Source organism: Scophthalmus maximus, chromosome 8, assembly GCF_022379125.1.
Source record: "Scophthalmus maximus strain ysfricsl-2021 chromosome 8, ASM2237912v1, whole genome shotgun sequence".
NCBI lineage: Eukaryota > Metazoa > Chordata > Actinopteri > Pleuronectiformes > Scophthalmidae > Scophthalmus > Scophthalmus maximus.
The window spans coordinates 14,505,659-14,531,714 of NC_061522.1; the positions used below are offsets into that span (position 1 = coordinate 14,505,659).

Below are 26,056 nucleotides of genomic sequence, written 5' to 3' on the forward strand. Positions count from 1 at the left end.
TTACAGCCCACATGCCCTTTTATATCTATGTATGCACGTATGTATGTATGTATGTATGTATGCAAACAAGCTTAAGTGATAACATCTCTCTCTATTAATCATCCATGTTGTCCACTCTTTCTGCCATGCCCCTTGTTTATGTTCCTCCTCTTTTCAGCCTCCTGTTGCTGTATGTCAGCAAGTGAACAGCTCTGCTTCAACTCCATAGGTTGTCTGCAGCATCTCATCTCCTGCAATTAAATCCTCCTGCACCTCATACACTACTGCAGGAGAGGGGGATGTGTTCTACTATTGTCAGCACTGGTATCGAAGCCGCACAGGTAGGTTTTTCCATGTCTCTCTTTTATTCAGGGAACTAGTTCATTTGGGACCTACTGTATGTGAGTAATTATGTGTTATCATAGCCCTGTTTGTTACCTTGTTCATTTAAAAAATAAAATAAAGATATTGCTCAAAAATAAGCAACATTTGTGTTAGTGATGGCCATGGGCTCTTTACTGAAGAGGTTTTTTGTTTTGTCAAGATTTATAGGAGACGCCCGGCAGCTAAGACAGAAAACTCCACTTCAACTCCCCGTAATTATTCCCTGAAGCCAAAGTGAACATATTCCAATTGCCGTTTTATTTCTGAAAAACAGTCTCAGACAGCAAACAAGGCTATCAGAGGAAAAAAATATGTTGCCAATAAAACCTGCAGTGTGGAACTTTTGTCTCCCCCTGCTGGCAGTGGAAGTAATCACACAAACAGTGCGCTTCCAGTTTAGGTTATCATTGACTATAACAAAGCTAAATTAAATAAAAAATTTGGCATTAACAATTTTTTTCTTTTCTTTCTTTAAGCAATCACACCAATAAAGAAACACGCTTGTAGTTATGACAAGACTACAGTTGGTTACTGTTGTATAATCAGTCCAACAACAAGAAACTGGCTTAACGTATTACATATAAAACTCTATTACATAATCAATACTTTAGTTGCAGTACATAGATAAATCTGTTTAAGCCTATACGCCGCTGTATCACAGGTGCAGGTTCCGCCTCCCCGCAGAATAAAGCTCCGCACCCATTGGCTCTCCCTGTTGTCCCTCTGGAAGGATTCCCGCGGTCCGGGCAGGCCATTGGTCGACGACACGCCGATCACATCTCACGCCGCGACACCATTGGCTCGCCCGACCTCGTGCTCCACGGAACGCACGGAACGCCAGCCATTCTGTGTGATGCCCTCGTAATGATTGATGCTGCCGTTTATAGGCTCTACCACAGCCCCGTTGAACCGCAGGCTAGGCTACACCGCGCGGCTGTCATGCTTATTTTAGCGGACGTCTCCAGAAACCTTTTCCGCCTCTGAACCAACCCCACGCACCCGAGCCTCCACCGCGAGCAGCGGGGCGACGCGGCGCTGCCTCCCGGTTGAGCGGCGGCGGCGGCGGCTGGAGGATGGCACCGTGTCGGACTGCCTCTCCGTGTCTGTCCTCGGCTCGGCGGTCCATCAAAATGTGTTAATTAGCTGCTCGCGCACGTTTGACGTTTGACGACGGACTGGTGTGGGAGCGACGACAGGACGCACCGCTGCGATTATGGAAAAGGAGTCCAGGTGAGCGTTCGGCGTTTTCATCTGCTTATTTCTGGTGTTTATTTTGAAAACGTTATATCAATGTTGCCGCGTGGAGCCCATTGACGGACCCGCGAGCTAATTAGTGAGTATCAGGCCCACATATTAAAGGGGGTCGTGGTCGTTGAAGCCCCATCACCATCATCATCATCATCATCAGCAGCAGCAGCTTCATCCGTCTGCTCCGTCTACCTCAGTGTAAAATTCCACCGTGCAGCATGCCAACGGAGACGCGGCCCATTCATTAGCCTGTATCTGTTGCTATGGAATTAGCGCGCTGCCGCCTGATGTTTCCTCAGCGTTCCGCTCTCATTTTGATTAATGTCGTTACACAATCGTGGGACATTTATGCTGCCGCAGAGAAAGAGAGAGAGAGAGGGGGGGGGGGGGGGTCATTTTTTTGGCCACAGATGTTGATCCAGCCGAGCCATGAGTCGACTGCAGAGCATGTAGGCCTGTTGTTCAGGCATCCTCCTCCTCCAGCAGCAGCAGCAGCAGCAGCAGCAGCATCAGGAGGATGAGGAGGAGGATGAGGACGAGGAGGATGAGGCCGGGTCTGACCGGGATAATGAGCTGTCATGTCCAAACAAACCCAGTCAATAGGATTAAAGGCTCTTCAAGTATATGCGAGTACAGGACAAAGGATTACAGGAGTGACTCTCGTCTTTCAGACATGGCTGTAGATGGATGGCTGCTATGTTGTGTGTGTGTGTGTGTGTGTGTGTGTGTGTGTGTGTGTGTGTGTGTGTGTGTGTGTGTGTGTGTCCTTCCAGATGTTTGTTGAGCACCATATATACACTGAGCCCCTTACCTGCCCGTTCATCAGTCACCTTGGATATACAATTGTCATTTAAATCAATGGTTTTCAATTTTTCGTATTGATCCCAAATCCAGCTGTTGATTTGATTTTAATTTGTTTTGCTGTATCCCATCTAAAGAGAGAGGGATTTACAGGTAAATCCTTTTGAACATGCATAGCTTTTAAACACGGCGAAGCGGTACTACTCTTAAACCCTGAGGACCAAAACCACCAGGACTGAGTGAATTGACACCTTGGTTTAAATCTAGGCCACAGGCACATATCGTTTTTACCTCCCAAGTGGGATAAAAAGTAGGGAACCGACATGTTCTTTGGGCTATGATGTCGAAGGATTACTGCTGACTAGTCAGAAAATAAAGGGGTTCCAACAGGCCTTAGCTTTTCTTTTCTTTTTTCTTCAGAGGGGGAGTATTGAAGGATTTAATTATCTCACTCTGTTGATTGTAATTATGGCTTAAACACCCCATGACTAAAGACATGTACCCCTGAGTAATGGGTTCATCAAATCTCCGCATGAGATACAATGATTATCTGTGGAAACCACTCACCATGCAAATGACGTCTAACACGTTTCACCACCAAGAAAACAGGTATCTGATTCTCACATCCTGGTGACCTTGTTTTTAAGGTGCCTCAGCATGGAAACTTCTTAATCTGATCGCACTCACACACACACACACACACACAAGACTGCACTTTACCTCTGTATGCCTGGACACCCCAGTTTATCCCTGCTAACCTTTCCTAATGCACTTCTTCTACCCCGCCACATTATTTATCTGTGTTGTTTGACAGTGTTAAGCGAACAGGCTCTGTAGTCTGGACAGTGTTGTCAAGATAAACAGTCTCAGAGTTGTGACTACGCTTGTGTGTTTGTGAGTGTGTGCCATGTATGTGTGTGCAGCCTGTAGCAGGAACAGGAGGAGGGATTTCATCTCAGAGCCTTCTTCCTGTTTTGAGCCGTTTGTCCGCTCGCTGCTGTCCAGGTTTATTTACACGTTGCAACACATTGTTGCCTGTAGGGCCATAACTACTGATTATTTTCATTTTAGATTAATATGTCGATTATTTTCTAAAGTTTTATTTCCTAAAGCCCAAGGTGATATCTGAAAATATCTACTTTTGTCTGACTAACAGCCAAAAAAAGGCAATATTAATTTTATTATTGTAGATCAAGAAAAGTAACAAAATATCAATCCGTGTTTGAGGAGCTGGAACCAGAGATTTTTTTTCTTTGAAAGGATTACTGAAAATGATTAAGTGACTTAATCAAAACAGTTGCCAGTTAATTTCCTGTCAATCAACTAATCTATTGATCAACTCAGATGCTTTTCCTGTTTCAGTGTCTGAGGTGCAACGTTCCCCTCAAGGAGTGACTTGAGGTTTTCTCTTGTGAGGTCTTACTGTTTTACTCGGGCAGAGTCTATGAATGATCCCCTTGTCAAAAATGCCAAATTATGAAAATGACATAAAGCCACAGCTGCCATTGTCAGTGATAATCTGCAGATTATTTTATCAATGAAATCAACTCAATGTTTGGTCAACTAAACCGTCACATTTACTATCATAGAAGCAAATATTTACATAGAAGAACCCGCAACCATTTTCCCCCCTGCGAGTAATTTAAACAACTAATCAAATTTGTCTGTGATTAGCTCTCAATCGACTAATCAATTAAATTATTCATTCTTTCACCTCCAAAATTGTTAACATCAGAGTTAAAAATGTATCCCCCCCTTTTTTTTTCCTATTTTTCTAAATTTCTTGCCCGTTTCAGTGTTTGCTAAATAACACCATCCACAGGAAAGGTGGTCAGAGTAAGGATTTGATGGGCTGGATTTTTAAAACAAAGTCTTGACCCTATTAAGCCCTGAATATCATCTGCCTCAGCCCCATGCTTGTCTTGCCTGGCTGGCTTGCTGGTGGTCTGTGTTGGTGCCGGCCCGGCCTCTGCACGGCGCTGCACTTCATCTTCTTTGCTGACACATGGAAACAGGGAGCAGCTTGATGACCTGGCTGCCACGGTTCAAGCTTTCTGCGGCTCCGTCACAGCACTCCTCCCTCTAACCTATTGTTCTCGTGGGCTGCAGATTTGAAACTGGATCTGTGTAACCCTGCTGATTTGGCACAGACTGGAACCAGATCTCATTGCTGCATTTTGGATATATACCAACATGCAAATGATGTTCAAATAATGAGGCAGAAATATACATACGGCCATTATGAAATGATGTTTCCTTCACACGGTGAACCTGAGCGAACGGTGTGCCTGACTGTGCTTTGAGGTGATTTGTTCAAATTGGGATTTTTTTTACAGTTTTTTTATGCTTTGGACAGTAGCCAATCAGCTGGCATTGAGTTAGCCATGATGCTAACGCTGCCGCTAGCACAAAAACTAAGTAATAGCTTTAGTGTACATACTTTTTTCTTCTCCTCTGTTATCTCCAAAATGGTGTTGACAACATCCTCAGAAGCTTTGAGGAAAAGTACCAGCGTCCTTACCGGCGTCTTGCTACTGCAGCATCTTTACGACATTGACCAAACAATAATACCACCTGGAACCACTAGGGGGGGACAAATGTCTGCTGCCTCATTAAATGTATTCCGTTTGGTTTATTTACAAATGAGGTTTTCTTTTTGCTTCATAGATGTCTGAATAAAGTAAGGCCACGAATATTTTGTTATATGTTATTTTGTATATTTTTCTGGTTTCAAACTGAAACCGATCTAAATACTTCGGTGTAGTCTCTGTGAACACCTGCGCGTATATCATTTTACTGACAGAACAGTTTTCTCATATTCCTTGCAGGCTAGTTATGAATTACAAGAAGATGTTTTTCTAAGGCTAACGACAGATGTTTATAGTCAGAGCGGATGATGAAACAGCTGCTCCCCTACTGATCACTGTTCGTGAAGGCGCTACAGGGAACATATGAAATTAAAAGAGGACATAATTAATGCAGCAGCAAAACTACTGTCAGTTATTGCTTCAGCATCACATTTAGCCATGGCTAAGTGCCTGTGGTGGCACCAAGTTTGTAGCATGGCACTCTCACGTCATCCAGTTTTGAGATTTACCACGTGAGTGGATTAGTGGATGCTGCTGTCTGTCTTATCATGATTTTTTTTAGTTGTAATAATCTGACCAGTATTGGTGGTAATGCACTGACTATTTAGTGGCAGAAAAGCCACTAAATAGTTGTCTGTTCTGGGGAGAAAAAAAAATATGGACAACTTCCTCCCACTCATCTGGAGAAGGATACTAACTAAATTTAGAGCAGGAAAGCATTAGTCATGTAGAGCGGTCAGTCGATTGAAGGAAAAATATCTCCAAAATATTCCTTGCTCCGATTGTGTCTCCTCCTCATTCAGGCTCAATGTCACGGCAAGTTCTTATTAGAAAAATCCTACAAAACATCTGCTGCAGGGCACGAACATATCAGAGTCGGTAATTACATCTCAATAATTTATTATGCAGTGCAGCTTGTGCATGAGGGCCGTTTGTGGAACAGACTGTCATTACTGTGACGAAGATGCTGGTAGGTTGATGTTGTCCGGGTTAATCGGTGACCAGTCGCAGCACACACAGAGACATGATCATGAAATTCACTAAAGAATAACTGGAGCAGCATCGGTTAAGTGCACAAATCATTTACTTGAGTATCAAAAAAAACAATACCACAATATGAAAACACTACATTACGTGTTAATAGTGTTGCATTAAAAATGTAGAAGTATAAAAAGTAAAGGTACATTGCTCATAATTCAGAATGGCCCGTTTCAATATTATCTCATAATATGGTTGGATTATCATCATCATTATTATTAATGCATTAGTATATAAACAGTACTTTTATTGATGGAGTTGGTAAAATGTTAAATGTTCTCATCTGAGTACAATGCATAATATTTTATAAAGTAATCATATGATTTGTTTGTAAAATGTAACTAATACATTGTCAATGAGTGTAGTGGAGTAAAAAGTAAAAAGAGTATTTCCTCTGGAGTAGAAATATTGAGTAGAACAAGAACATCAAAGTTGATACCTAAGTACAGTAAATGAGTAAATGCATTTTCCACTACTGTCGGACAGATGCTGTAAAAGCTTTCATCATACACAACTTGATCGGGGTCCATTTCACACAACGTCGCCCCTGTCCTCTATATGTGGGGTGTGTTTAACATGTCAATATGTCAGCATCATTGCATCGGTTTTAGCAAATAGTCATTATCATTCCAGTTATGGCTCTCGCAAACAAAGAGGGAGCTTTGAGCAGCAATATCATGAAAACAAAAATTCTGTCTCTCCTTTACAAGGGGATTCTTTGAGCAGTGTAGAATCCGGCAGCCGTCACAAGGACAGTGGGTACACGAGATGGAATGAAGAGAGTCCACGTGTCGGTAACCAAACATGAGATCATGAGTTGGAACAACAGGGAGGTTAGCAGCTACAGATTAACAAAGTAGTTGCCCTTGACGTCAGGGCTGAAAGGCCGCCGGGGCAAGACACACACACACACACACACACTCTCACTCTCACTCTCACACACACACACACACACACACACACACACACACACACACACACACACACACACACACACAGATGGAGGAGCAGCGAGGTCGGGTGGGGGGGGGGTGTCAGTGAGAACAAGCAGATTTTTTTTCTGTTTTCCTTTCTAAAATGCTGGTCAGGTTTTTACATTTTTGTGTGACTGTGTTTTTCCAGGCCACAGGGGAAATCATTTACACCAAATGTCTGAGCATGAAATATTACTATGTGTCTATACTTATTTGCAAGCGGGGAAAATATGGGTGGATCTCCCTATTAGTTGGTCTTCACAGATCAAAGGGGGATTTGCTTTTTTTTAATAATCCTTCTTATTTCTATCGCCCCAAGGCCAGCTCACTCTTCACATCAGGGGGCCCAGATGGGCACCCCAACAAGCGTCTTTACACCAGTGAAGAATAGTATTTTGTAAATTAGACACATTCAGCAGGCAAACCCCATGGATGCAACATTCAAAACACGGAGGGGGGCAAAGGGGACACGTGTGTGTGTGTGTGTGTGTGTGTGTGTGTGTGTGTGTGTGTGTGTGTGTGTGCGTGTGCGTGTGTACACGTGTGGAGCGAGGTCAGGGGAAACAATAGCAGTGTTTGTTTATGTGGAGACAGCGAGACCTCGGGAAGGATGTGTTCAGGCATGGATTGTGCACAATACCATAATTGTGCATCGTGCTATATGGTGACATACACGCACGTGTCCATCTATCTTGCCGCAAAACTCCCTTCATGTGTCACACGCTGACACGCAGCACCGTGAGTTGGATCTTAAAGAATAAATAAACGTGGACACATGGAGCTTTCAGTGCATGCCAGTGAACTTGTTAAACACTGTAGTAACCCTTCATGTTGTGCACACGCGCACTAAACATGCTCAGAAACACAAATATAAGTGAATTACAACTAACCCCCATCAGCCCTTCTCCCTCAGTCCTCTGCAGTTTCCTCCAAGTACACAGTGACATTAGAGCGAGCCTGATGTCATACAGAGAGCAATAGCCACGACCATTAACGTATGTGCGTGTGTGTGCGTGCGTGACAGAGAGAGAGAAAAAAAAAAATCCCTCTTTAGAACCACTCTTCTGTAGTCCTGCATGACTCACACCTTTAATGACCACAGTGACACAGCTCTTCTTCTGTGCCGTCATCCCATCGACGATGACGCTTCACAAGATTATTTTTTTCTTGAATTGTTCGTTTTTTGCACTTTTCTTTTTTAAAGGTTAACCTTGTTTAGCCATAGGAGCTGCATGGCGCCTTGATCACTAATGTTGGTTTGTCATTTTGGTCGATCTTGTTCCAGACTGAAACAGGGTATGTCAACATCTATTACAGTGGTCTTTTTCCCCCATGGGAGCTTCGCTGGCAGGGCCGAGTCGATAGGGGAGGGATTTTTACTGCTACTTTCCACACGGAAAACCACTCGATTCTTGGTGTGTACATTGGAAATCACTCTAAGTTACTTGAAACCAGAGCAAGTTTAGTTCTGTATTAAACAGAATGAGTTAGATCCACTTTCCATGAAATTTCCTCTTGTATGGTTTATAGCTTTGTAATGCTATAATCCCATCTGCTTCATCTTCTCTGACATTTCCTCACTTGCCACATCCCTTGTTTCTCTCCGTCTGGCTCGTGACATTTTTTTTTACCGTGCGCGCCTGTTGCTGGGCAATAAAATGACGACAGTTATTATGATAGTGTAACAGACAATATTTAGATATGATATTTATACTTTGCACAAGCACTGTGAGAACACATGTCGCTGATGTTGAGATCCTAAAAAAAAAATCGCGTCTAGTCCAGTTATTAATGTTGTCAATAATGGATCACCTCGAGCTCACTGCTGGGATCAAGGCCAATGTATGATTGACAAGCCAGAGGCGCGACGGCCTGAGGCTCGCCTCATCTGCCAGGTGACTTTCAAATCAGTATGGAGTTAGTAACAGCTGTAATTTCGAAGATCAGTTTGATTATCGGCCCGTATTATGACGGTTTATTTTATAACTGTCTTCTGACCAAGTTCTTTTTACAAATGCGATTTGGTCTCATTGGCCTGTTAATGGCTCTTTTGATCGGGCTGGTTTCTGTGCATGAATGTGCTCCTTGTCTCTTTCTCCATGCAGTGTGATCCCCGTTCACACTGGCATTATGCTCCGCTCCCGGCCACGGTTCTGCTCCCCGTGTTTTGATGTGTATGTCTGGGTCATATTAAACAGGCTGGTGACTGTTCCTCTCCGCCTTGATGGTTGTTTACGTGGCAGAAATCAATTCTTCAGTGCATTGTTTTTGCTGTTTCCTAATACAAGGGCAGTGTGATTTTGGTGTATGTTGATCTATTAACTGTATTGTTCTTGTGCATTCATGCGTGTGTGCATGTGCTTGTGTGCATGCATGCATGTGCAATGTGTCTTCATCCCTGTTTTCTTGTCAGTTTCGTGTCTGGTAAGACGCTTTCCCAACTGCTGTACAGTAATATGGATGTGCTGGTTTTATTTTGTTGTGTGTGAAATCTTGACGCTGTCCCTTTTGTCAGTTTCAATGCGTGTATTTGTAAAAGAAGATGAAAATGATGTATGTCGGCAAAGCACATGGCCTCGATGTGCTGTCTCACATTAGCAAGTTGAATGTTGCACTAAAGACACAAATGCCCTGAACTCTCTTACACACAGTGAAGGTAACCACAGGATATTTCTCAAATACAATTTATAAAAAACCCCGATCAAGCAAGAATTTGTTCACAATGAATGGCTGAGTAGGTTTTTTTTCTCCCTGCTGTGAAATTACACCTGCGTTTCCATGAGAAGAACAGTTAAAAGCTGCCTTTATCCCTCTGAACTCAAAAACTAAATCACTCATCTGATTTATTTAATTGGTCTGACTTTAATAAGAAATTCTCCAGCTGTTTGTTGTAATTTTGTCACCCCAATGTCTGAATATGTCCACATATATCCCACAGGTGCGTGACTGAGGTGACACGTGTGACATGAATTGAATAAATTAGTATCAGGTCAAAAGTGATAAGTGCCCACAGGCCTACCTGTCACGATAAATACCTTATCGATTTATCGTGTGATTCATGAATGAACGCAATCATTTTTATTGACCTCAATAACAGGCATTGTGTCAACATGCATGTTTGTAGACATGAGAATGAACGTCAACAACAGTCCAGAAAGTCTGGCTGCTTCTATCCTCTCGTCTGTTATCGTCGTATGATGAAACAATTACTGGTTTGGTCGATAAAATGTCAGAAAATATGGATTTCTTCGTATTTTTCTATTTCTAAAGGCGCAATGTCTTCAAATTGCCTGTTTTGTCTGAGGCCTAAACGCAAGTCTAAACTTTGGATAAAATTTCTCTCAGCAGCAACAAATTGTAGGTCTTGCACTCGCAACGACCAATAGGCCTTTACTGCAAGCTCATATGATTCAGTATCAAAAAATGACGATTATATTGTGTATCGCAATAATTTCTCGGACAATATATTGTGCAACAAAAAGTAGTGATCGTGACAGGCCTACTGACAGGTTAGTTCTCCGTCTTCTCTTCACGGTGGAGAAAGTAATGTAACACAGAAGTTATGAGTATGACTGTAGGTCACATCAGCAGCGTGAGACATCGCTGGGCAGCTGTGACGGACCATAATGCTCGCTGTCAGAGTGATGTCATTACAGTGACTAAGGTCCACTCCTTCAAAGCAGTTATGTGAGCCATGGGTGTGGAGCGGCGTTATTGGCACCTTAACCTACATTTTAGCAGTATGACTGGTTTGTGTCTTCGGTCCGTTTAGCCAGTGGTTTTGTACATGGGGTTGATGACAGTCTCGTGTATTTGTTCATCTGTTTGATTGCTTTACACTCATTCAGTTGACAAGGTGTTGTCTATACAGTACAACAATAATAATTCCGTTACCTTCTTGAAGTGAAGCTGTTTCGTGTTTGTTAAAAAGGATTTGTAAAACTTAGTTATGTTCTAAAAATGTCATACGGTGCTCAGCAGTTGTCTTTTTTTAGAGAGGTTATTTTTCAGATATTCAGGGTAACAAGACATGTCATGTTGCTGTAAGTTTCGCACAACTTGTGGACACTTGAATAACGTGAACTCCTGCTTTGATCCATTTTCTTTGCTCATCTGTTGTCAGTCGTTTTCATTGAGCTTTTTTCTGCATCCATCACAGGTTTGAAGAGCTCTGATCGTATTGGCTCCACAGCCGGCCAGGTGGCCAGTCAGGTGACAGCAAGGCTGACTGAGGAGTGAGACCAACAGCAAGACCAGGAGACCCTCCTATCACACCCGTAACTGCTTCCCCCATCCCACTCCACCATCACCGCCATGTCTATACTCTGCAGCAGCCCGGAAAGAGAGGGCTCTGGTGGGGCTCTGCCTCAGCTAGAGTGCCCGTCTTCCCCTCCCGGCATGGACCCAGACCCGCCGTCAACAGGCAGCCCAGTGCTCAGCCCGGACTCATCTTCCCACGATGCAGCGCTGTCAGCGCCAGCGGTCTCTCCTGCGGACTCGGAGAACCTGAGTCCTGATGAGCTGGAGCTGCTGGCCAAACTGGAGGAACAGAACAGGTGAGGCGAGCTGCGCATGTTGTGTGAAAACAAAACAGTTATTACAGTGTCACTATGACTTGAGCGAGGCCGGGACTTCAGTTGTACAGTAGCAGCTTCAGTCAGTTGACCCTTCGCCAAGCTGCTGTCATTACACTTGTGAAGCTTTCCATTCCCGCAGGCCACAAATGCAGCATACTAATCCACTTCTTAAACTTGAGCAGTAATTTATGAAGCAATATGATTTTGGATTCAGATTTAGTTTGAACCCAAATTTTTCTAAATCCATCTTGGCAAATACTTACATTATGTAATATGAAGTTTTTAACAATTTTTAAAAGTGTCACCTCAGCACAGTTTTATCCTGTACAGTAGGTTGAATAAAACACTTCAATTCAATATGGGGGAATCACTGGGGAACAAAACCATCAAAACGTGAGCAGGAAAAGAGAACCAGAGCTACTTAATGCTTCAATATAGCTTGACCAAATATTAATGAATGTCAACTCAAGAATATAAATGAAAGAATGGACAAATAGGTCAAGTTAAAAGTGCACCGAAAGTTTGAGTGCAGCTGTGAAAGAGTAAGTGCAGAAAATAATGAGAGTTGACAGTAGCATGAAAACAGCAACAAGTTAATTAGATGATTTATGAGGCAGTAGTTCGAATTTCAAAATGGGATATACAACAAAATGACAACAGTTTATCAGAGAACTATACGGCTGTTTCAGCCAGTTACATCGACATGTGTGTCTTGATCACATGAAGAGAACATTTCTGTGATAAAAGACAAATATTGTGATGTACATGGCAACCACTGATTTTACTGTCTTCAAATAATTTTATGAAAAACCTTGATGAATATAAAGAGAATATTACTGAACATACCCCTGGGGGGTATTCTACCATTATCCTGGCAGATGAAAATGATCACTGCAGTGACATTGAATGAAACTAAGTTCAAGCAAGTAAAAACCCGAGGTAAAGCCATCCCACATCTGCAACATTAGCTTGCTAACTATAGAAGGAAACTCACCTCTAAAAGTTTCTTCAAATTTAAAGATATTTGTGGATGACAGCATCTTTATTTTTGGCCTGCACAAATTCCATATTCTATAATCTATATTCTTTCAAGAAGCTCTTTGTTTAATCGTTTCAAGATGCATTTCCTCAGGGGTGATTTCTGAAAATGTAATCACCTTGTTTCACACCAATGTTTGGAGAAAAAAAAGCTCAATATTAATGGGTCAGGTTTAATCCCTGTATGAGCTAAATAGGTAGGTTTAATCCCACTCAGCTAAAGTCACCAGATTATCCATGGGAAATGTGAGTAATTACAAATTTGTCATACATAATCACCTGAAATGGCAGGAAAAAAAGCATTTTGTTTTGATTAGATTTCATTAACCCTAGCAGGGACATGAGTGAATAACTTTCAATAGAAATACTGGCGTGATTTTTTTTTAAATTCAAGGAGACACATGCATGCCGTAAAATTCTCCATCACATGTTTGAGCAGAGGGGTCAGACGCCAGGACGTAGGAGTCAAGTGATGTAAAGGAATCAGACATTTGGGGTCAAACTGTGACCGAACCCTCGGGTGTAAAGAGCTTTCTCTTTAATCACATCATCTCCACTTCCCACTGTCCTGCTGCTCCAGACTCAGAGGAAAACAAAGGGAAAAAATGGTCAGCATTTAGCTTCTTTCTGAGCCTTAGGAGGGAATCTCATATTAGCTTAACTTAACATTAAGAGTGGAAATTGGGAAGAATTCTGTCCACAGATCAAAGAAATTTAAGTAGTAGTTCACAGATAAGTACATTTTACCGTGTTTGTTTAATCTGTTCAAAGATTTTGGTTTAAAAATAATAGTTAGTAATTTTTCGGGCCCACACTGACCAATCTCAGCTGACCCGCAGATACTCCGACCACCTCAATGTCCAAATCTGCAAATGTTGCTCCAGACATTTTTCCATAACTTTTCCTGCAATTACTCTAGTAAAATTTCCTGAAAATGTTCCGTGTCAGCCCATGTGAGAACACAGCAGGAAAATCTGTGGAAGGTTCACAGCGCCACCGCTTGCCTAGATGCTCTGAAAGCCGTCGTGAAACATTCAGACTCTGGCAATCTCCTGCGGCAAGCCGTTTTCACAAATGAACCCCGGGGGAACGGTCCGGAACTGCCTGGACATTTTCCCACAGTTCATGTCCGAAAACATCTTTACAGTCTTTGTGGACCAAGTGAAAGTGTTTTTGCATTAAAGATCGTCTTTTACATTATTTTCTGCTGTATTTTAAACTGACTTGTCCACTGGAATATTTTCAAAAAACATTCAACTATCCTTTTGTTCACAGTACCTTTTTATTTGTGTTGTTTGTGCTTGCTAAACATCCAGTTGTAGCGGTTCTATGCCAAACTCCCATTAGTCTGACCTTCTGTTCAAAGGCATTTTGTGATCTTTTTTTGGCAATTAAAGCTTTTTATAGTCAGGTTACTGGAACCAATCCAGCAGTGTGTGTGTAACATCGTCATCCTTCAGCCTCTGAGGCAACAAGCCCTGAGGCTCCGTGTTTTTCTCTGAGAGCTTGTGCACAAACCGTACTGATCCTCACAATGTCACAGTCTGCCTCAATGTCACATCTGTCTGCCATAACTCGTCTCAGCTTCCCTGTCACTCTCCGGTGTGGATGAACCATCTTCTACGACAAACGTGTTCGGTGTGTCTTTTCCATCAGAAATGATTAATTCTAATATGATCGTCTCATCCTTATAATCTTTCTCTTCATGTAGGTTGCTGGAGGCCGATTCCAAGTCCATGCGGTCGATGAGTGGCTCACGGCGCAACAGTGGCTCCTCGCTGGTTTCCAGCTCCTCAGCCTCCTCCAACCTGTCACACCTGGAGGAGGACACCTGGATCCTGTGGGGTCGCATCGTCAACGAGTGGGAGGAGTGGAGACGCAAGAAGGACAAACTCCTGAAGGTGTGGAGCAGGGACTAGAGATGGACAATGAGAGATTAATGCTGTCACCTGTAGGATTTTCCTAAGAATGAGTCGAAATCGTGTTTATTACCAAGTAGGTCTTCACATACAAGGAATTGGCTTTGGTCTTTTGGTGCATAACAAAGCAAATTAAAAAACGGATTACTGTAAGTACAAGGAGAAGAGCAGAAACGAAAAACTAGACCATAACATGAAATACACAAAGGTATTACCTCAGGCATTAGTCCGTACTCCTTCTCACGCTCTCTGTCTGCCTCCCTCTCTGACTGGCAGGAGTTGATCAGGAAAGGCATCCCTCATCATTTCCGTGCCATCGTTTGGCAGCTGCTAGGCAACGCCACGGACATGCCGGTGAAGAATCAGTACTCTGAGCTGCTGAAGATGTCCTCGCCCTGCGAGAAGCTCATCCGCAGGGACATCGCCCGCACTTACCCTGAGCACGAGTTCTTCAAAGGCCAGGACAGCCTGGGGCAGGAGGTCCTCTTCAATGTCATGAAGGTGAGTGCTGCAGCGACCTTCATCACCTTCAAGGTCTGAACTTTCCAGTTTAATATTTAGTCTTCATGAAAAGGTGACTGGTGTCTCTGGGAATGAATGTTTTTGAATGCAACACAACTGTACGTTAGGTTTTGTTTTGTTCATTCAGTTGGTGAGTTATTTAAGAGGTAATTTGTATACATTCATCATTAACTCTGTGACTTGGTTGCTGCTAGAGGCTCAGATTATGTTTATGCACAGCCAAATCTGGCATTTTTGTCTGCTCCTCTGGTTTTTGATGTATAAAAGGACAGTATGCATTTAAAAGCCCAGCGCACGTTTTCAGAATCCAGCGTGTGGTCTTCAGATTGTTTGTCCAAAACCTACATATTTAATGTACAATAACATAAAAAGAGGATACATTCCCTGCTGAAAGATCTGAATGGCTGTAATTAGGGCCCGAGCTCATACCAACTGGAGGCTGGCGAAGGCCCTCTTGTTAACATGACGCGATTTTGTCCATGTTACAAAATCTGTATGGAAACAAGGAGATGTTGAAGTTTGTTGTTGATCATCACTCAAATAACTTTGTCGACCTTCTACCCAACAGTCAAGTTTCCTGGAAGCTGTGGTGCTCCAGAAATGAAAGGACGTCAGGTGACTTTCTTTCTTCTTCTTTTTTCCAGGCGTACTCTCTGGTGGATCGAGAGGTGGGCTACTGCCAAGGCAGTGCATTCATCGTTGGCTTGCTGCTTATGCAGGTAATGATCAAATGATCCGTAATGAGAGAATTTTGGGGGAAAAAAGCAGTACTTCAACATAGGCGTTGAGGTTCATTAGGATCTGTCCCACTAGATTTCTCTGTGCCGGGGGTTTTGAAAATTGCAAGGCAATTAAATCGTCTCTGGAGGCTCAATGAGTGATTAGTGAAATACGTGCGTCACTGTGTAATAAACAGTGTGTAATTTATAATAATGAGAGACCTTTGCTCCCCCGTGTCCTCTCCTCCCAGATGCCCGAGGAGGAGGCGTTTTGTGTTTTCGTGCGTCTGATGCAGGAGTACCGGCTGAGGGAGCTGTTCAAACCCAGCATGGCCGAGCTGGGCCTCTGCATCTACCAGTTTGAGTATCTGTTACAGGTAAATAGGAAACAGGAGAGTCTACCAACATGATGGCTGCAGTGTGAAACTTGTCCACAGAGGGGCAGTAAACCATATGTATCGCCAGCACATCACCTTCTTTTATGACTTGGCCCTTTTGAGTTCATTTTCGTGACGTGAGCTCTTCTGTCACCTCAGGAGCAACTTCCGGAGCTGAACGTCCATTTCCGGTCCCAGAGTTTCCACACGTCCATGTATGCCTCATCCTGGTTCCTCACTCTTTTCCTCACCTTCCTCCCTCTGCCTGTTGCCACTCGCATCTTTGACATTTTCATGTATGAGGTAGGAAACATTATCTGAGGATGCTTTTCTTGTGTTTAACAGTGTATATTCAGTTTACCAATCCAAGGGATTTCAGGTGTGCTAATCTCATATATTAAAAATCTATGACCTGCAGGGTTTAGAGATTATCTTTCGTGTGGGCTTGGCCATCCTGCAGTACAACCAGACGGACCTCATTCAGCTGGACATGGAGGGCATGTCGCAGGTGAGCAGCCTGCACTTTCAGATTGTACAGATTCACTCACGGATCACAAACTCCTCGTCTCCTTTTGTGTGCAAACTTTCTAAACTATAGATGTGCTGTAAATAATAAAAAATAGACTTCAATCACCCACAGTCGTCTAGAATCTAAACCAGCACTGATTTGATTAAGCTGTGACATTAATCAGCTATATAACAGTATTTATATAAGGTGAAACACTGCCATGATGTTGATTTTTTTTTTTCACTGTTTGTAAAGCCCCTTGTTTGTTATGTGTATCTCTTATGGTCTGGATGCAGATGCCGGATAAAAGTTGTGGGGGAGAGAATTAACATTGGGGGAAAATGCATTTGATGCTCCTTATTACTACTCAAAACAGATTATTTAGGTCCTGATTTGTTTGTATTATACAAATCTATCTGATCTCTAATTAAAGACAAAACCTGAGGAAAGAAATAGAGGCAGTAGCTCTGGTTGTAGACGTTTTTCCCAGTTGTTGTATTTGTTTTGCTTATATGCTCCTTATGAAGTATATTTATTTTCTCTCTTACTGTCAATTTATGAATCTGTATTTTATAACTCATATGACCAGATTCAGTGAATCGTAGGTTTTGCCTGGTAAATAAAATATAATATAGTGTTTCCCACAGAATTCGATTCAAGAGCACAACAGTGCTGAACACAGCTCCACAATGAAGCAAAGGCTCAAAACAAATCTTTTATTTTAGGATGAGAAGTGTTAACAATTTCCGGATCATTATGAAACTGTGTTGGAGCAAAAATCCTAGTTCCAAATATGCATCAGCTGCTGACTCTCCACAAAGCCCACATAGGTCTTTTGCTGCTCTTGTCCGCTCCTCCAAAATGTATCTGCCTGCTTCCTTATTAAATATGAATGAGCGTCTTTGTAAGTCTTTCTAATCTCGTGTCTGTTTCCCTCTGGGCCTTCCAGCATTTCCAGAAGGTGATCCCCCACCAGTTTGACAGCTGCCCCGACAAGCTGATCCTCCGGGCCTACCAGGTCAAATACAACCCCAAGAGGATGAAGAAGTAAGAGCGCTTATTAATCCGCTGACAAGTAGTGCGACTCAGGCTGGATGGGCTTCGTGTAGCGCAGGAGGATCTGGATTTCTGTTTTACTAGTGCTGAGGTTTTTACAGCGGGGCACGTTGTTTGGTTGTTGTTTTTTTAAGTATTGGATGGTACTGTACACCATGAAGAGGCATTTTCCTGTTCTATCCTCTTCAAATTTGTGTTTGTTCACACATCACCGAAAGCACGGCAACCAAATGAAGAAGATTTTTGTTTGCCGTATAATGTTGTAAAAGGTAACGTTGCTTAATCTGTTTCATTTTCCCCTAGACTTGAGAAAGAATACACCGCAATCAAGAACAAAGAAATGGAGGAGCAGATTGAGATCAAGGTGTGTTTGTGCCCAGGGGTGTGTATATGTCACAGTATGTGTGTGCACGATGTGGATGGCACAGAAAATGAAGGGGCCATAAGAATGACCCCTCGGTACCTCTCCCTCTCTCTGCTCAGAGATTACGCACAGAAAACCGGCTGCTGAAGCAGAGGATTGAGACGCTAGAGAAGGTAAGAGATGGGCTTTGATTCCCGCTTATCTTAATTCTAATATGAATCAGTTTCACGCTGCATTGTTGAGGCGGAAACAGGCAGATTGCTCAGCAGAGGACTCTCCACATTTTAATCAGCGGTAGTTTAACACCGTGAGGTGCAGGTTCAAACTTGTGCGCTGGGGTTCCCCTCTGCTTGAGCACTCTGCCATTGAGAATCACTGCCATTTTTAATTCTTCTTCTCCGAGAAATACCTTTTTCTGAGTGATCTCACCGCTGCTTCTTTTTTCTTCACAATCATCTCTGCACTTCTCTATATTTGTTTCCCAACAACTGATTCTTGAATCCCTGTCCTTCTTTTCCCTCGACTTTCCTCTTGGGGTTTGTCGTGGTGTATCTTCCCCGGTGTACCAACTGTCTTTCACGTTCTTCATCTCTCTTTTTCATCCTCCTGTTCCTTTCCTTTGTTCCGCGCTGTAGGAGAGTGCTGCTCTGGCAGACAGACTGATCCAGGTAAAGTACTGTAAACCTCTTTCCTGTCAGACCTTGCTGTCCTCCTCTTGCTGCTCTCTTGCACTGCTTCTGTCCCTCTTCTCAAATTTACCAGACAAAAATGCATGATGGAATATTGTTTATGTTGTATATCAGCTCAGTCCTCGATAATAATGTCTTTGTGATCCCTGAATGCATGTACAGTTATTTGCCCATGATGGATATCTTAATGAAGTAGAACCATCCCTGCATGTGGCATGTAAAGGTTCATTATTACTCATATTTAGATTAACAATTTTTATTATAAATGCCTGCAATTTATCAAAATATGAATAAAATATCCTATATATTACATGTTTTGAGAAAAAAGCTTATTTGCATACGTGCTGAGAGTTGGATAAGAATAAGCGCATGCCTGTATGTTAAATATAATGCTGCTGCCAGGAAACAATTATCTCAGCCTGGCTCTGTCTAAACGTATTCAATAATAATCAACAAATTCAAACTACCAACACCTTTGAAGATCAATTTATTAACATGTTATATGTTGTTTTTTTAATTTGGACAAAAAACAACTGCAGGTGCATTTAAACAACACATTGTGGTATTACAATGGCAGTTTTTACTATTTTCCGGCTGGTCACAGTCGTGGGCAGGCCTTTTACCACTTAATTTTTGAAGGATTCAACAAAATAGATATATATTATTAATTAGTGACCTTTAGTGGTGCTTGTAGATGGATTTGTTGTTTTCAGACAGAACTAGGCAATCGGGACTACTCTGCCAACTCGTGGCATGAAGGCAAAGGCATTTATTTCATGCAAATTTTAACTATTCCTTTAAGGATTAAAAAATGTGCAATGTACCGTGTAGCAAAAATCCACTCAAGCATATAATAACAACGCTGCACTCCCTGGATGCCCAGACTGACCCTTTTTCCTACACTGGTGTATATTGGTTTATAGTCTGCACTCCACAGCAGATGACCCCTCTCCTTCTCTGACCTGCTGTTCCAGGGTCAGGTGACAAGAGCACAGGAAGCAGAGGAGAACTACGTGATCAAGCGAGAGCTGGCGGTGGTGAGGCAGCAGTGCAACACAGCCAGCGAGAGCCTCGAGAAGGCACAGGACACCATCAGAGAGCTGCAGCAGCAGAAGGTAAACACCAACCGACGATCTGTGTGCAAGGTGGAAGCAGTTAATCTTATCACTGTTGAATCTACTGTTTTAAATGTGCCAAATAACACACCCTCTTTCAGTTGATCCCAGTTTGTAAAAAGGACAAAATGAAGGCTACATTCACATTAATATATTTTAGTTCGGGCGACGTTAAGAAACGATGACGCTGTCACCGTCATTCGCTTCCCGTTTGGCTCTTATCAATCACAACTAGACCACCGGCAGTGATGAAAATGTTGTAAATACTCGTCATCGTTCCAAGAGAATATATCTATTTTCTTATAATATAGACCACACTGTCATTTGTGATTTATGAAGAGCACACAGGGGATTCCATTCAGTTGTTTCTCTACACGCATTACACCAGCATCTGTTTGTAATGAATGTATTAGTAATTAGAAACGATAAGTAGGTTATGTAAAAAAAACTTACTTAAATAAACTGGTAGTCTGAGCAGTGGTCTGTATGTATATATGTATGTACAGTTAAAATTAACTTTTCTGTGACAAATGATGAGTAAAAATTCATCCATTGTACTTTTATACTCTTTTCTTATTCTAAATATGTTCTCAGATTGCAGATCTATCATGCACCAATTTCTCACAGCTACAGACACTGAGACTGAGATGCCCGAAATGACAAATCGAGACTCCTTTACTCACACTATGCACTTGCCCAATTTTATGCTTTTTTATTTTGCGTCGTAGGAAAGTATTTTTTTCCTACTCAGCCTTTTGCTGCTCGCACATCGATACCTTTGTTGTTTGACTTTGATGTGGCGACATGAAAATGTACAGTAGCTTTCTATATTCTGACATCGTTCTGCATTATTTGGGCAAGGGTGTCGCTTGATACCAACTTCCTTTTGCTGAGCAGCAATTTTGAAGTTGGGCTACTTTACAGACGTGCCAACAGCCGGGAACATCCGTCACAGAACAGAGAAATCACCCGACATTCATGGGCCTTTTTAATCGTATTGTTGCCGTTAACAGACTAGCAGCAGATAATCCCAGTCAGAGGATCAAGTGGCATGTTGACATGAATGGCCTTTTGATTTTTTTTGTCGCAAAAATGAGGAATAACTCTTGTGTCAGATGTGTTACTGCAGATATCCGGCTGCCAGCCGCCAAATGTATTTTGTGTGCAGAAAATGTGTTTTCACATTGATAAAAATATTTTCTCACGGGAAAAATGACACAGGGTGAGGTGTGACTACCCCCTCAACTGTTAGATTTGTCAGCAGAAGAAACGGAGAGAGAGCAACATGTTCTAGAATTCACACCTATTAAAGCACTGTGGTAATTCTAGCTGACCTGAACCCCTCGTTGTGACAAACTCCACCAAGTAGTCGGCGCACTACGATGTGATAAAATCTGAACCAAACAATGTTGTAGATGTTCTCAGTGAGTAAATATCTGTACAGTAGCACAGTCTCACGAGAGCAGACCGACAGAATGATTCAAGTGAATCGTAACACCGCCGATGTTTGTCTCAGTACACAGAGCAGTTCGTGAGCAGTTTGCAGACCGAGCTGGAGCAGTCCCGACTGCGAGAGGCTGAACTGCTCGGAGCGCTGAAGGAAATGCAGGACAAAGTGCTCGACCTGGAGAAGGTGGGCTAACAGACCAACACGCACTTTCAAAAGTGAAAGAGGCACATTTGAGGTTTCATGCTTGTGGTTTTGCTTTTTGAGGTGTTAGGACACAGCAGCTAGAAAAAGCTAATATTTCTCAGTCAAATTTAGCTCGTACAGTATGATTCCTTTAATATTTCTGTTACACAAGGTTTTAAGTCGTTGATGGATGTCTTCCAGTTACACAGTTATTTAACTTCTCTTCTCCAAACTCTATTTCAGGATCATGAAGCGACTTTGGTGATCCCATAACCTTTCACAATTATTTGATACATTGCCATGAAAAATGATATAGACATTCATGTCCCCTTCATGATAAATTTGTTGACTCCTTAAGTTTTCCTATATTGCCATCATAACATAAAACTACTTCATGATCTCAGCAGACTTTAGTATGGTAAAACACTAAATAAAGGTATGATACATCCTTAAAGGTGCTATGTTGTTATCATAAAGAAAAGAAATGACTGTATGTTTGCATAAAGTATTAGAGCCCAAGTGATTTATCGATTGACTGATAAAAATCTGTCAATATGAGCCTTTCACAGACCTATCAGTGGCAAGGTTTGTTTGCCGATATGAAAACTTTTATTTTACAGAATAAACGATGCAGGAAAGATTCAAAAGATTACTTTAAATTTAATTGAAGTTCTATATATTTAGTTGAATTTTTTATTTTTTTTTAGTTTATTATTATTTATGATAAAGTTTTTGGTTCAACTTTGAAATATCAAGCCCCAATTACTTTTTATTGTCATAAGGGTTTGCTAAAAACATATTAGGAATCATTGCCATTTTCTATTTTTTAAATATTTATATATACTGATATATACTGTATGTATCAACCATTTTTTTTACTCCCTAATATTGGTATCTGCATTGGCCACCCGAGATCTATGTCAGTCAGGTTTTATATTCAGTTTTCTTTACAAAAATGAGTTATGTTCATCACACTGCAGCGTCACACCAGCGTGGCCTTGAACGTGTTGAACTGTATTGATGAAATGTTTGCACATCCAGAGGAGCAGTTGTCTGCCTGATGAGAACAACCTGGCGGCTGTGCAGGAGGAGGTGAAGCAGATGAAGCTGAGGGAGCTGGAGACGCTGCGCTCATTCCGGGAGATGCAAGACACTGTCACTGAGCTCAACCAGCGCTGGCAGGTAACACACACATAACTTTGTCTGCGCGTGCGTGCGTGTGTGTGTGTGTGTGTTCATGTGCCATTTCACCCACTCACTGTTCACTCTTGTTTCTGCAGCATCATATGTCATCCCGTGGCAGCAGCACCGGTGGAGGCGGTGGCCACTGGAAGGAATCCCCGAAGAAGAACGCCATGAATGAAATGCAGGACAAACTGATGACGGTCAGACTGAGGGAGGCCCAGGCCCAGGCCGAGCTCCGAGAGGTCAAACTAAAATCCCTGCAGCAGGAGAGCCAGGTCAGACCCACTGTCAGTCATACAGGGTATACGAACAAGTCAAGTTCTTTTCTTACATACACAGATATAATGTAAGGTGCAAAAGTCAGTGTAGTTTAATTTGTGTGAAATATTTTATTAGAACAGTGCCAATAAATATGAGGGAAAGGAAGAAGAAAAAATGAGGATCATCCCTTCAGTTTTAGGATAACAGAGCAAATAATAATAACAATCAAGAAAATAATATATTTTTCTCCCTTTGTGATGCTACAGTGATTAATTAAATGATCATTAAATATCAGAATCAATAAAAAAAATGAACAGATGAGTAATCAAACACAAATTTGATCAAAAATGAATACCAAGTCTTTCAACTTATTCAATGATTTCAGCTTCACTGTATCACTGAAAATGTAATATTGTTTTAATCTTGGACTTAAAATTATGAATCAGAAGAAACCTTGGTTGGAGCCCTACTCACGCTCTCACCTTTGACGTCCTTCGCTCCAGAACCAGATCCACAGCAAGCTGATTGGCCGCCACGAGCAGGAACGCTCCGCAATGCAGGACCGGCTCCAGATGTTGGCCAATCAGAACAAAGCTCTCCAGGCCCAACTCAACGAGATGAAGAGGAAGCAGGCCGAGTTCGACTGCAAGGTCAGAGAGGAGAGACGAGGAAAAGGGAGTTAGCGAGATGGTGGAAATGGAACATGAGAAATCAGCTGGTTTGACGGAGGGAGCAACATGGTCCAGCTTTGTGAAATGTGAAAGATATGAGCATACAGTAATAAGTAAATGTAAAAAGAAGCAATTAATGAGACCAAACAAGCAGTAGAGTTTCAGAGGACCATTCAAAAAAAATAGATGAGGAATAGTTAGAGTCTGACTATAGAGTAAATTGGGATCAAAGGAGGACAGATGCAATGACCAGTGCATCTGAGATGGAAGACAGAGCAGGATATAGACAGACAATTTGTGATGCTTCAGCAGTATCCATCCCCAATATCCAGCATATCATAGTCATCTGCAGTGTTCTGCTATTAAGCATCTTCCTCTCTTTTCTCTCTTTCCTCACATACAGAGTAAAGAGGAAGTGATGGCAGTGCGGCTGAGGGAAGCAGACAGTATGGCGGCCATGGCTGAACTCAGGCAGAAGATCGCTGAACTTGAGATACAGGTGTGTGTCTGCATGGATCTCTCTTTTTGCCAAAGATAGTCAGTGACATGACAGTCAGACGTCAGTAACTGTTTCGTCATTGTCTCTGAGTCATGGAAAAATCTTCAATTAACTGACAGTAAAATGAACTGATTGTACAGAAAAGTGACTGTGACCATTTATCTATCTTGTGTCAAATGTGATTTCAGAAGGAGGAAGGGCTGATCCAGGGCCAGCTCAACCACTCAGACTCCAGACAGTACATCACCGAGCTCCGGGACCAGATTGCTGAGCTCAAGAATGAGGTTCTAACACACACACACACACACACACACACACACACACACACACAACTCTGCAGCCTTGGTAACCACCACAAAAAGTTATTGTTAATCTACATGCAGCCTCACAACATACACCACTTCCACCTTACACACACTCACAGTTGTGTCAATGTCTTTCTTGTAATGAGAGACCACCGCTCCACAACTGTGGCCTCCTCATTTGGTTCTCAGTGAACTTTAATTCTGACAGATGAGCTAGTTTCAAAAGAATAAGTGCGTGACAGTCCGGGGGTTTTTTTATGTCAAAGGGTAAACCAACAGCCGTGTGGCTTCTATACACAGTCGCTCACTCAGCTTGTCGTGTGGAATAAAAGTCTACAGATGTTGTATCTCACGTTTTTGCTGATTTCTGTGTTTTAAATTCACTCGGCAGCAGGTCGTGGTCTGGAAAAAATGAAAGGACCTCTCGGTTGTCGGAAGGTCTCTCCAACCTCGTTTTAGAGACACAAGGTTCTCACACCTGACGTACACTCAGGGTTTGTTCATTCAGAGAGTAGCAGTGCGTGACTATGAGGGAACAGTTTAAACTTTTAAGTGAGGGGGTGTTATGACACTGCCCTGCCTTTTACCGCTCCCCTCCTCTATTTTCTTCTCCTCTCCCCACCTCATTCGATTTTTATTTAAAGCAGTGGTTTTATAAATGAGAGTGAAACTTGCGTGAGTACAGATGAGGAGGCAGTGAACCATGCAGAGAAATCTCAGCACAGTGCTTCAAGTGATCATCTTATGATTATGAGACATATTAACAGTGCTGATACATGACATGCATCTGGGATGATTATACTCACATATTTTTACAGCACATTATTTATTGTGATTCAGTTTGACATGGATTTCGCCGTTTGAATTTAACATTTTGACAGTTCCCTGATATTTTTATATCAATTAGTAGTTTCCTCTAGGCCTATGTTCTTAAATTTGGTAAAGCTTGAAGAGCAGTCAGAATCAGTCAAAAGATTTCCATTGGTTAACCACTGGTCCCCCCTCCCCTCCCCCATCCTGCAGCTCCCCTGGGTGCCTGATGGAGGGAAACAAAAACCTCTGAGATTTGTCATGAGTCACTGTGGTAGATGCAAGTTCGACATGCGAAAAGCATGAAAATGAACTGCTCTGTTCCGTCAGGCGAGATCGGCCAATGTAATCTGAAAGATGGTCATGAGCAATGGAACGGAAACATTTTTTAAATATATTTTATTATAATAATAAATATTATTATTATTATTTTTAATTTAGTTATTTTATCTGACACCACAGTCTGGTGGGAAACCCACAGTGCTCTGGTTTAGCAGCAAAGACCATTGCCCTATTTCAGTTCAGTTGGTTTCACTAGGGGGGTTTTAACAACCAGGTTTGGTTTTTTTTAAATCCCCAAACCAAACATTAAATGCTTTTGCAAAGGTTCATTGAACAGATTTAACACATTCTATTCACTATTACTTATTACATTTTTATTAATTTAATAGTGAAAATATATACAGTATTTCCTAAAATTCTCACAACTCAGTTGATGTTTGAAACTCAACTGTGAACTTTCAAATCATTGAGGAGCTTGGGGTGTATTTTTGCTTTACTTGCTTTGATAAAGTGA

The 26,056-nt window shown here is 42.1% G+C and overlaps 1 protein-coding gene across 4 annotated transcripts in view; it reads left to right on the top strand.

The window, feature by feature from the left end:
• The first annotated feature begins 129 nt into the window (after positions 1 to 129).
• Positions 130 to 26,056, top strand: part of evi5l (ecotropic viral integration site 5 like) — a 31,273-nt gene continuing 5,346 nt past the window's right edge. Inside the window, exons 1-19 of one of the 4 annotated variants that reach the window (XM_047333672.1) lie at positions 130 to 320; positions 11,172 to 11,568; positions 14,339 to 14,528; positions 14,823 to 15,047; positions 15,713 to 15,787; positions 16,039 to 16,164; positions 16,324 to 16,467; positions 16,583 to 16,672; positions 17,622 to 17,719; positions 18,032 to 18,092; positions 18,212 to 18,265; positions 18,728 to 18,760; positions 19,756 to 19,896; positions 21,413 to 21,529; positions 22,571 to 22,711; positions 22,810 to 22,989; positions 23,479 to 23,625; positions 24,050 to 24,145; positions 24,334 to 24,429. In XM_047333672.1, coding sequence (XP_047189628.1) covers positions 11,327 to 11,568; positions 14,339 to 14,528; positions 14,823 to 15,047; positions 15,713 to 15,787; positions 16,039 to 16,164; positions 16,324 to 16,467; positions 16,583 to 16,672; positions 17,622 to 17,719; positions 18,032 to 18,092; positions 18,212 to 18,265; positions 18,728 to 18,760; positions 19,756 to 19,896; positions 21,413 to 21,529; positions 22,571 to 22,711; positions 22,810 to 22,989; positions 23,479 to 23,625; positions 24,050 to 24,145; positions 24,334 to 24,429 — 2,256 coding nt within the window. In that variant the 5' untranslated portion in view covers positions 130 to 320; positions 11,172 to 11,326. Of the gene's footprint in view, positions 321 to 1,128; positions 1,594 to 11,171; positions 11,569 to 14,338; positions 14,529 to 14,822; positions 15,048 to 15,712; positions 15,788 to 16,038; positions 16,165 to 16,323; positions 16,468 to 16,582; positions 16,673 to 17,621; positions 17,720 to 18,031; positions 18,093 to 18,211; positions 18,266 to 18,727; positions 18,761 to 19,755; positions 19,897 to 21,412; positions 21,530 to 22,570; positions 22,712 to 22,809; positions 22,990 to 23,478; positions 23,626 to 24,049; positions 24,146 to 24,333; positions 24,430 to 26,056 lie in introns of those variants that run through there. The other 3 variants (XM_047333674.1, XM_035636010.2, XM_047333673.1) reach the window with 3 other exon arrangements.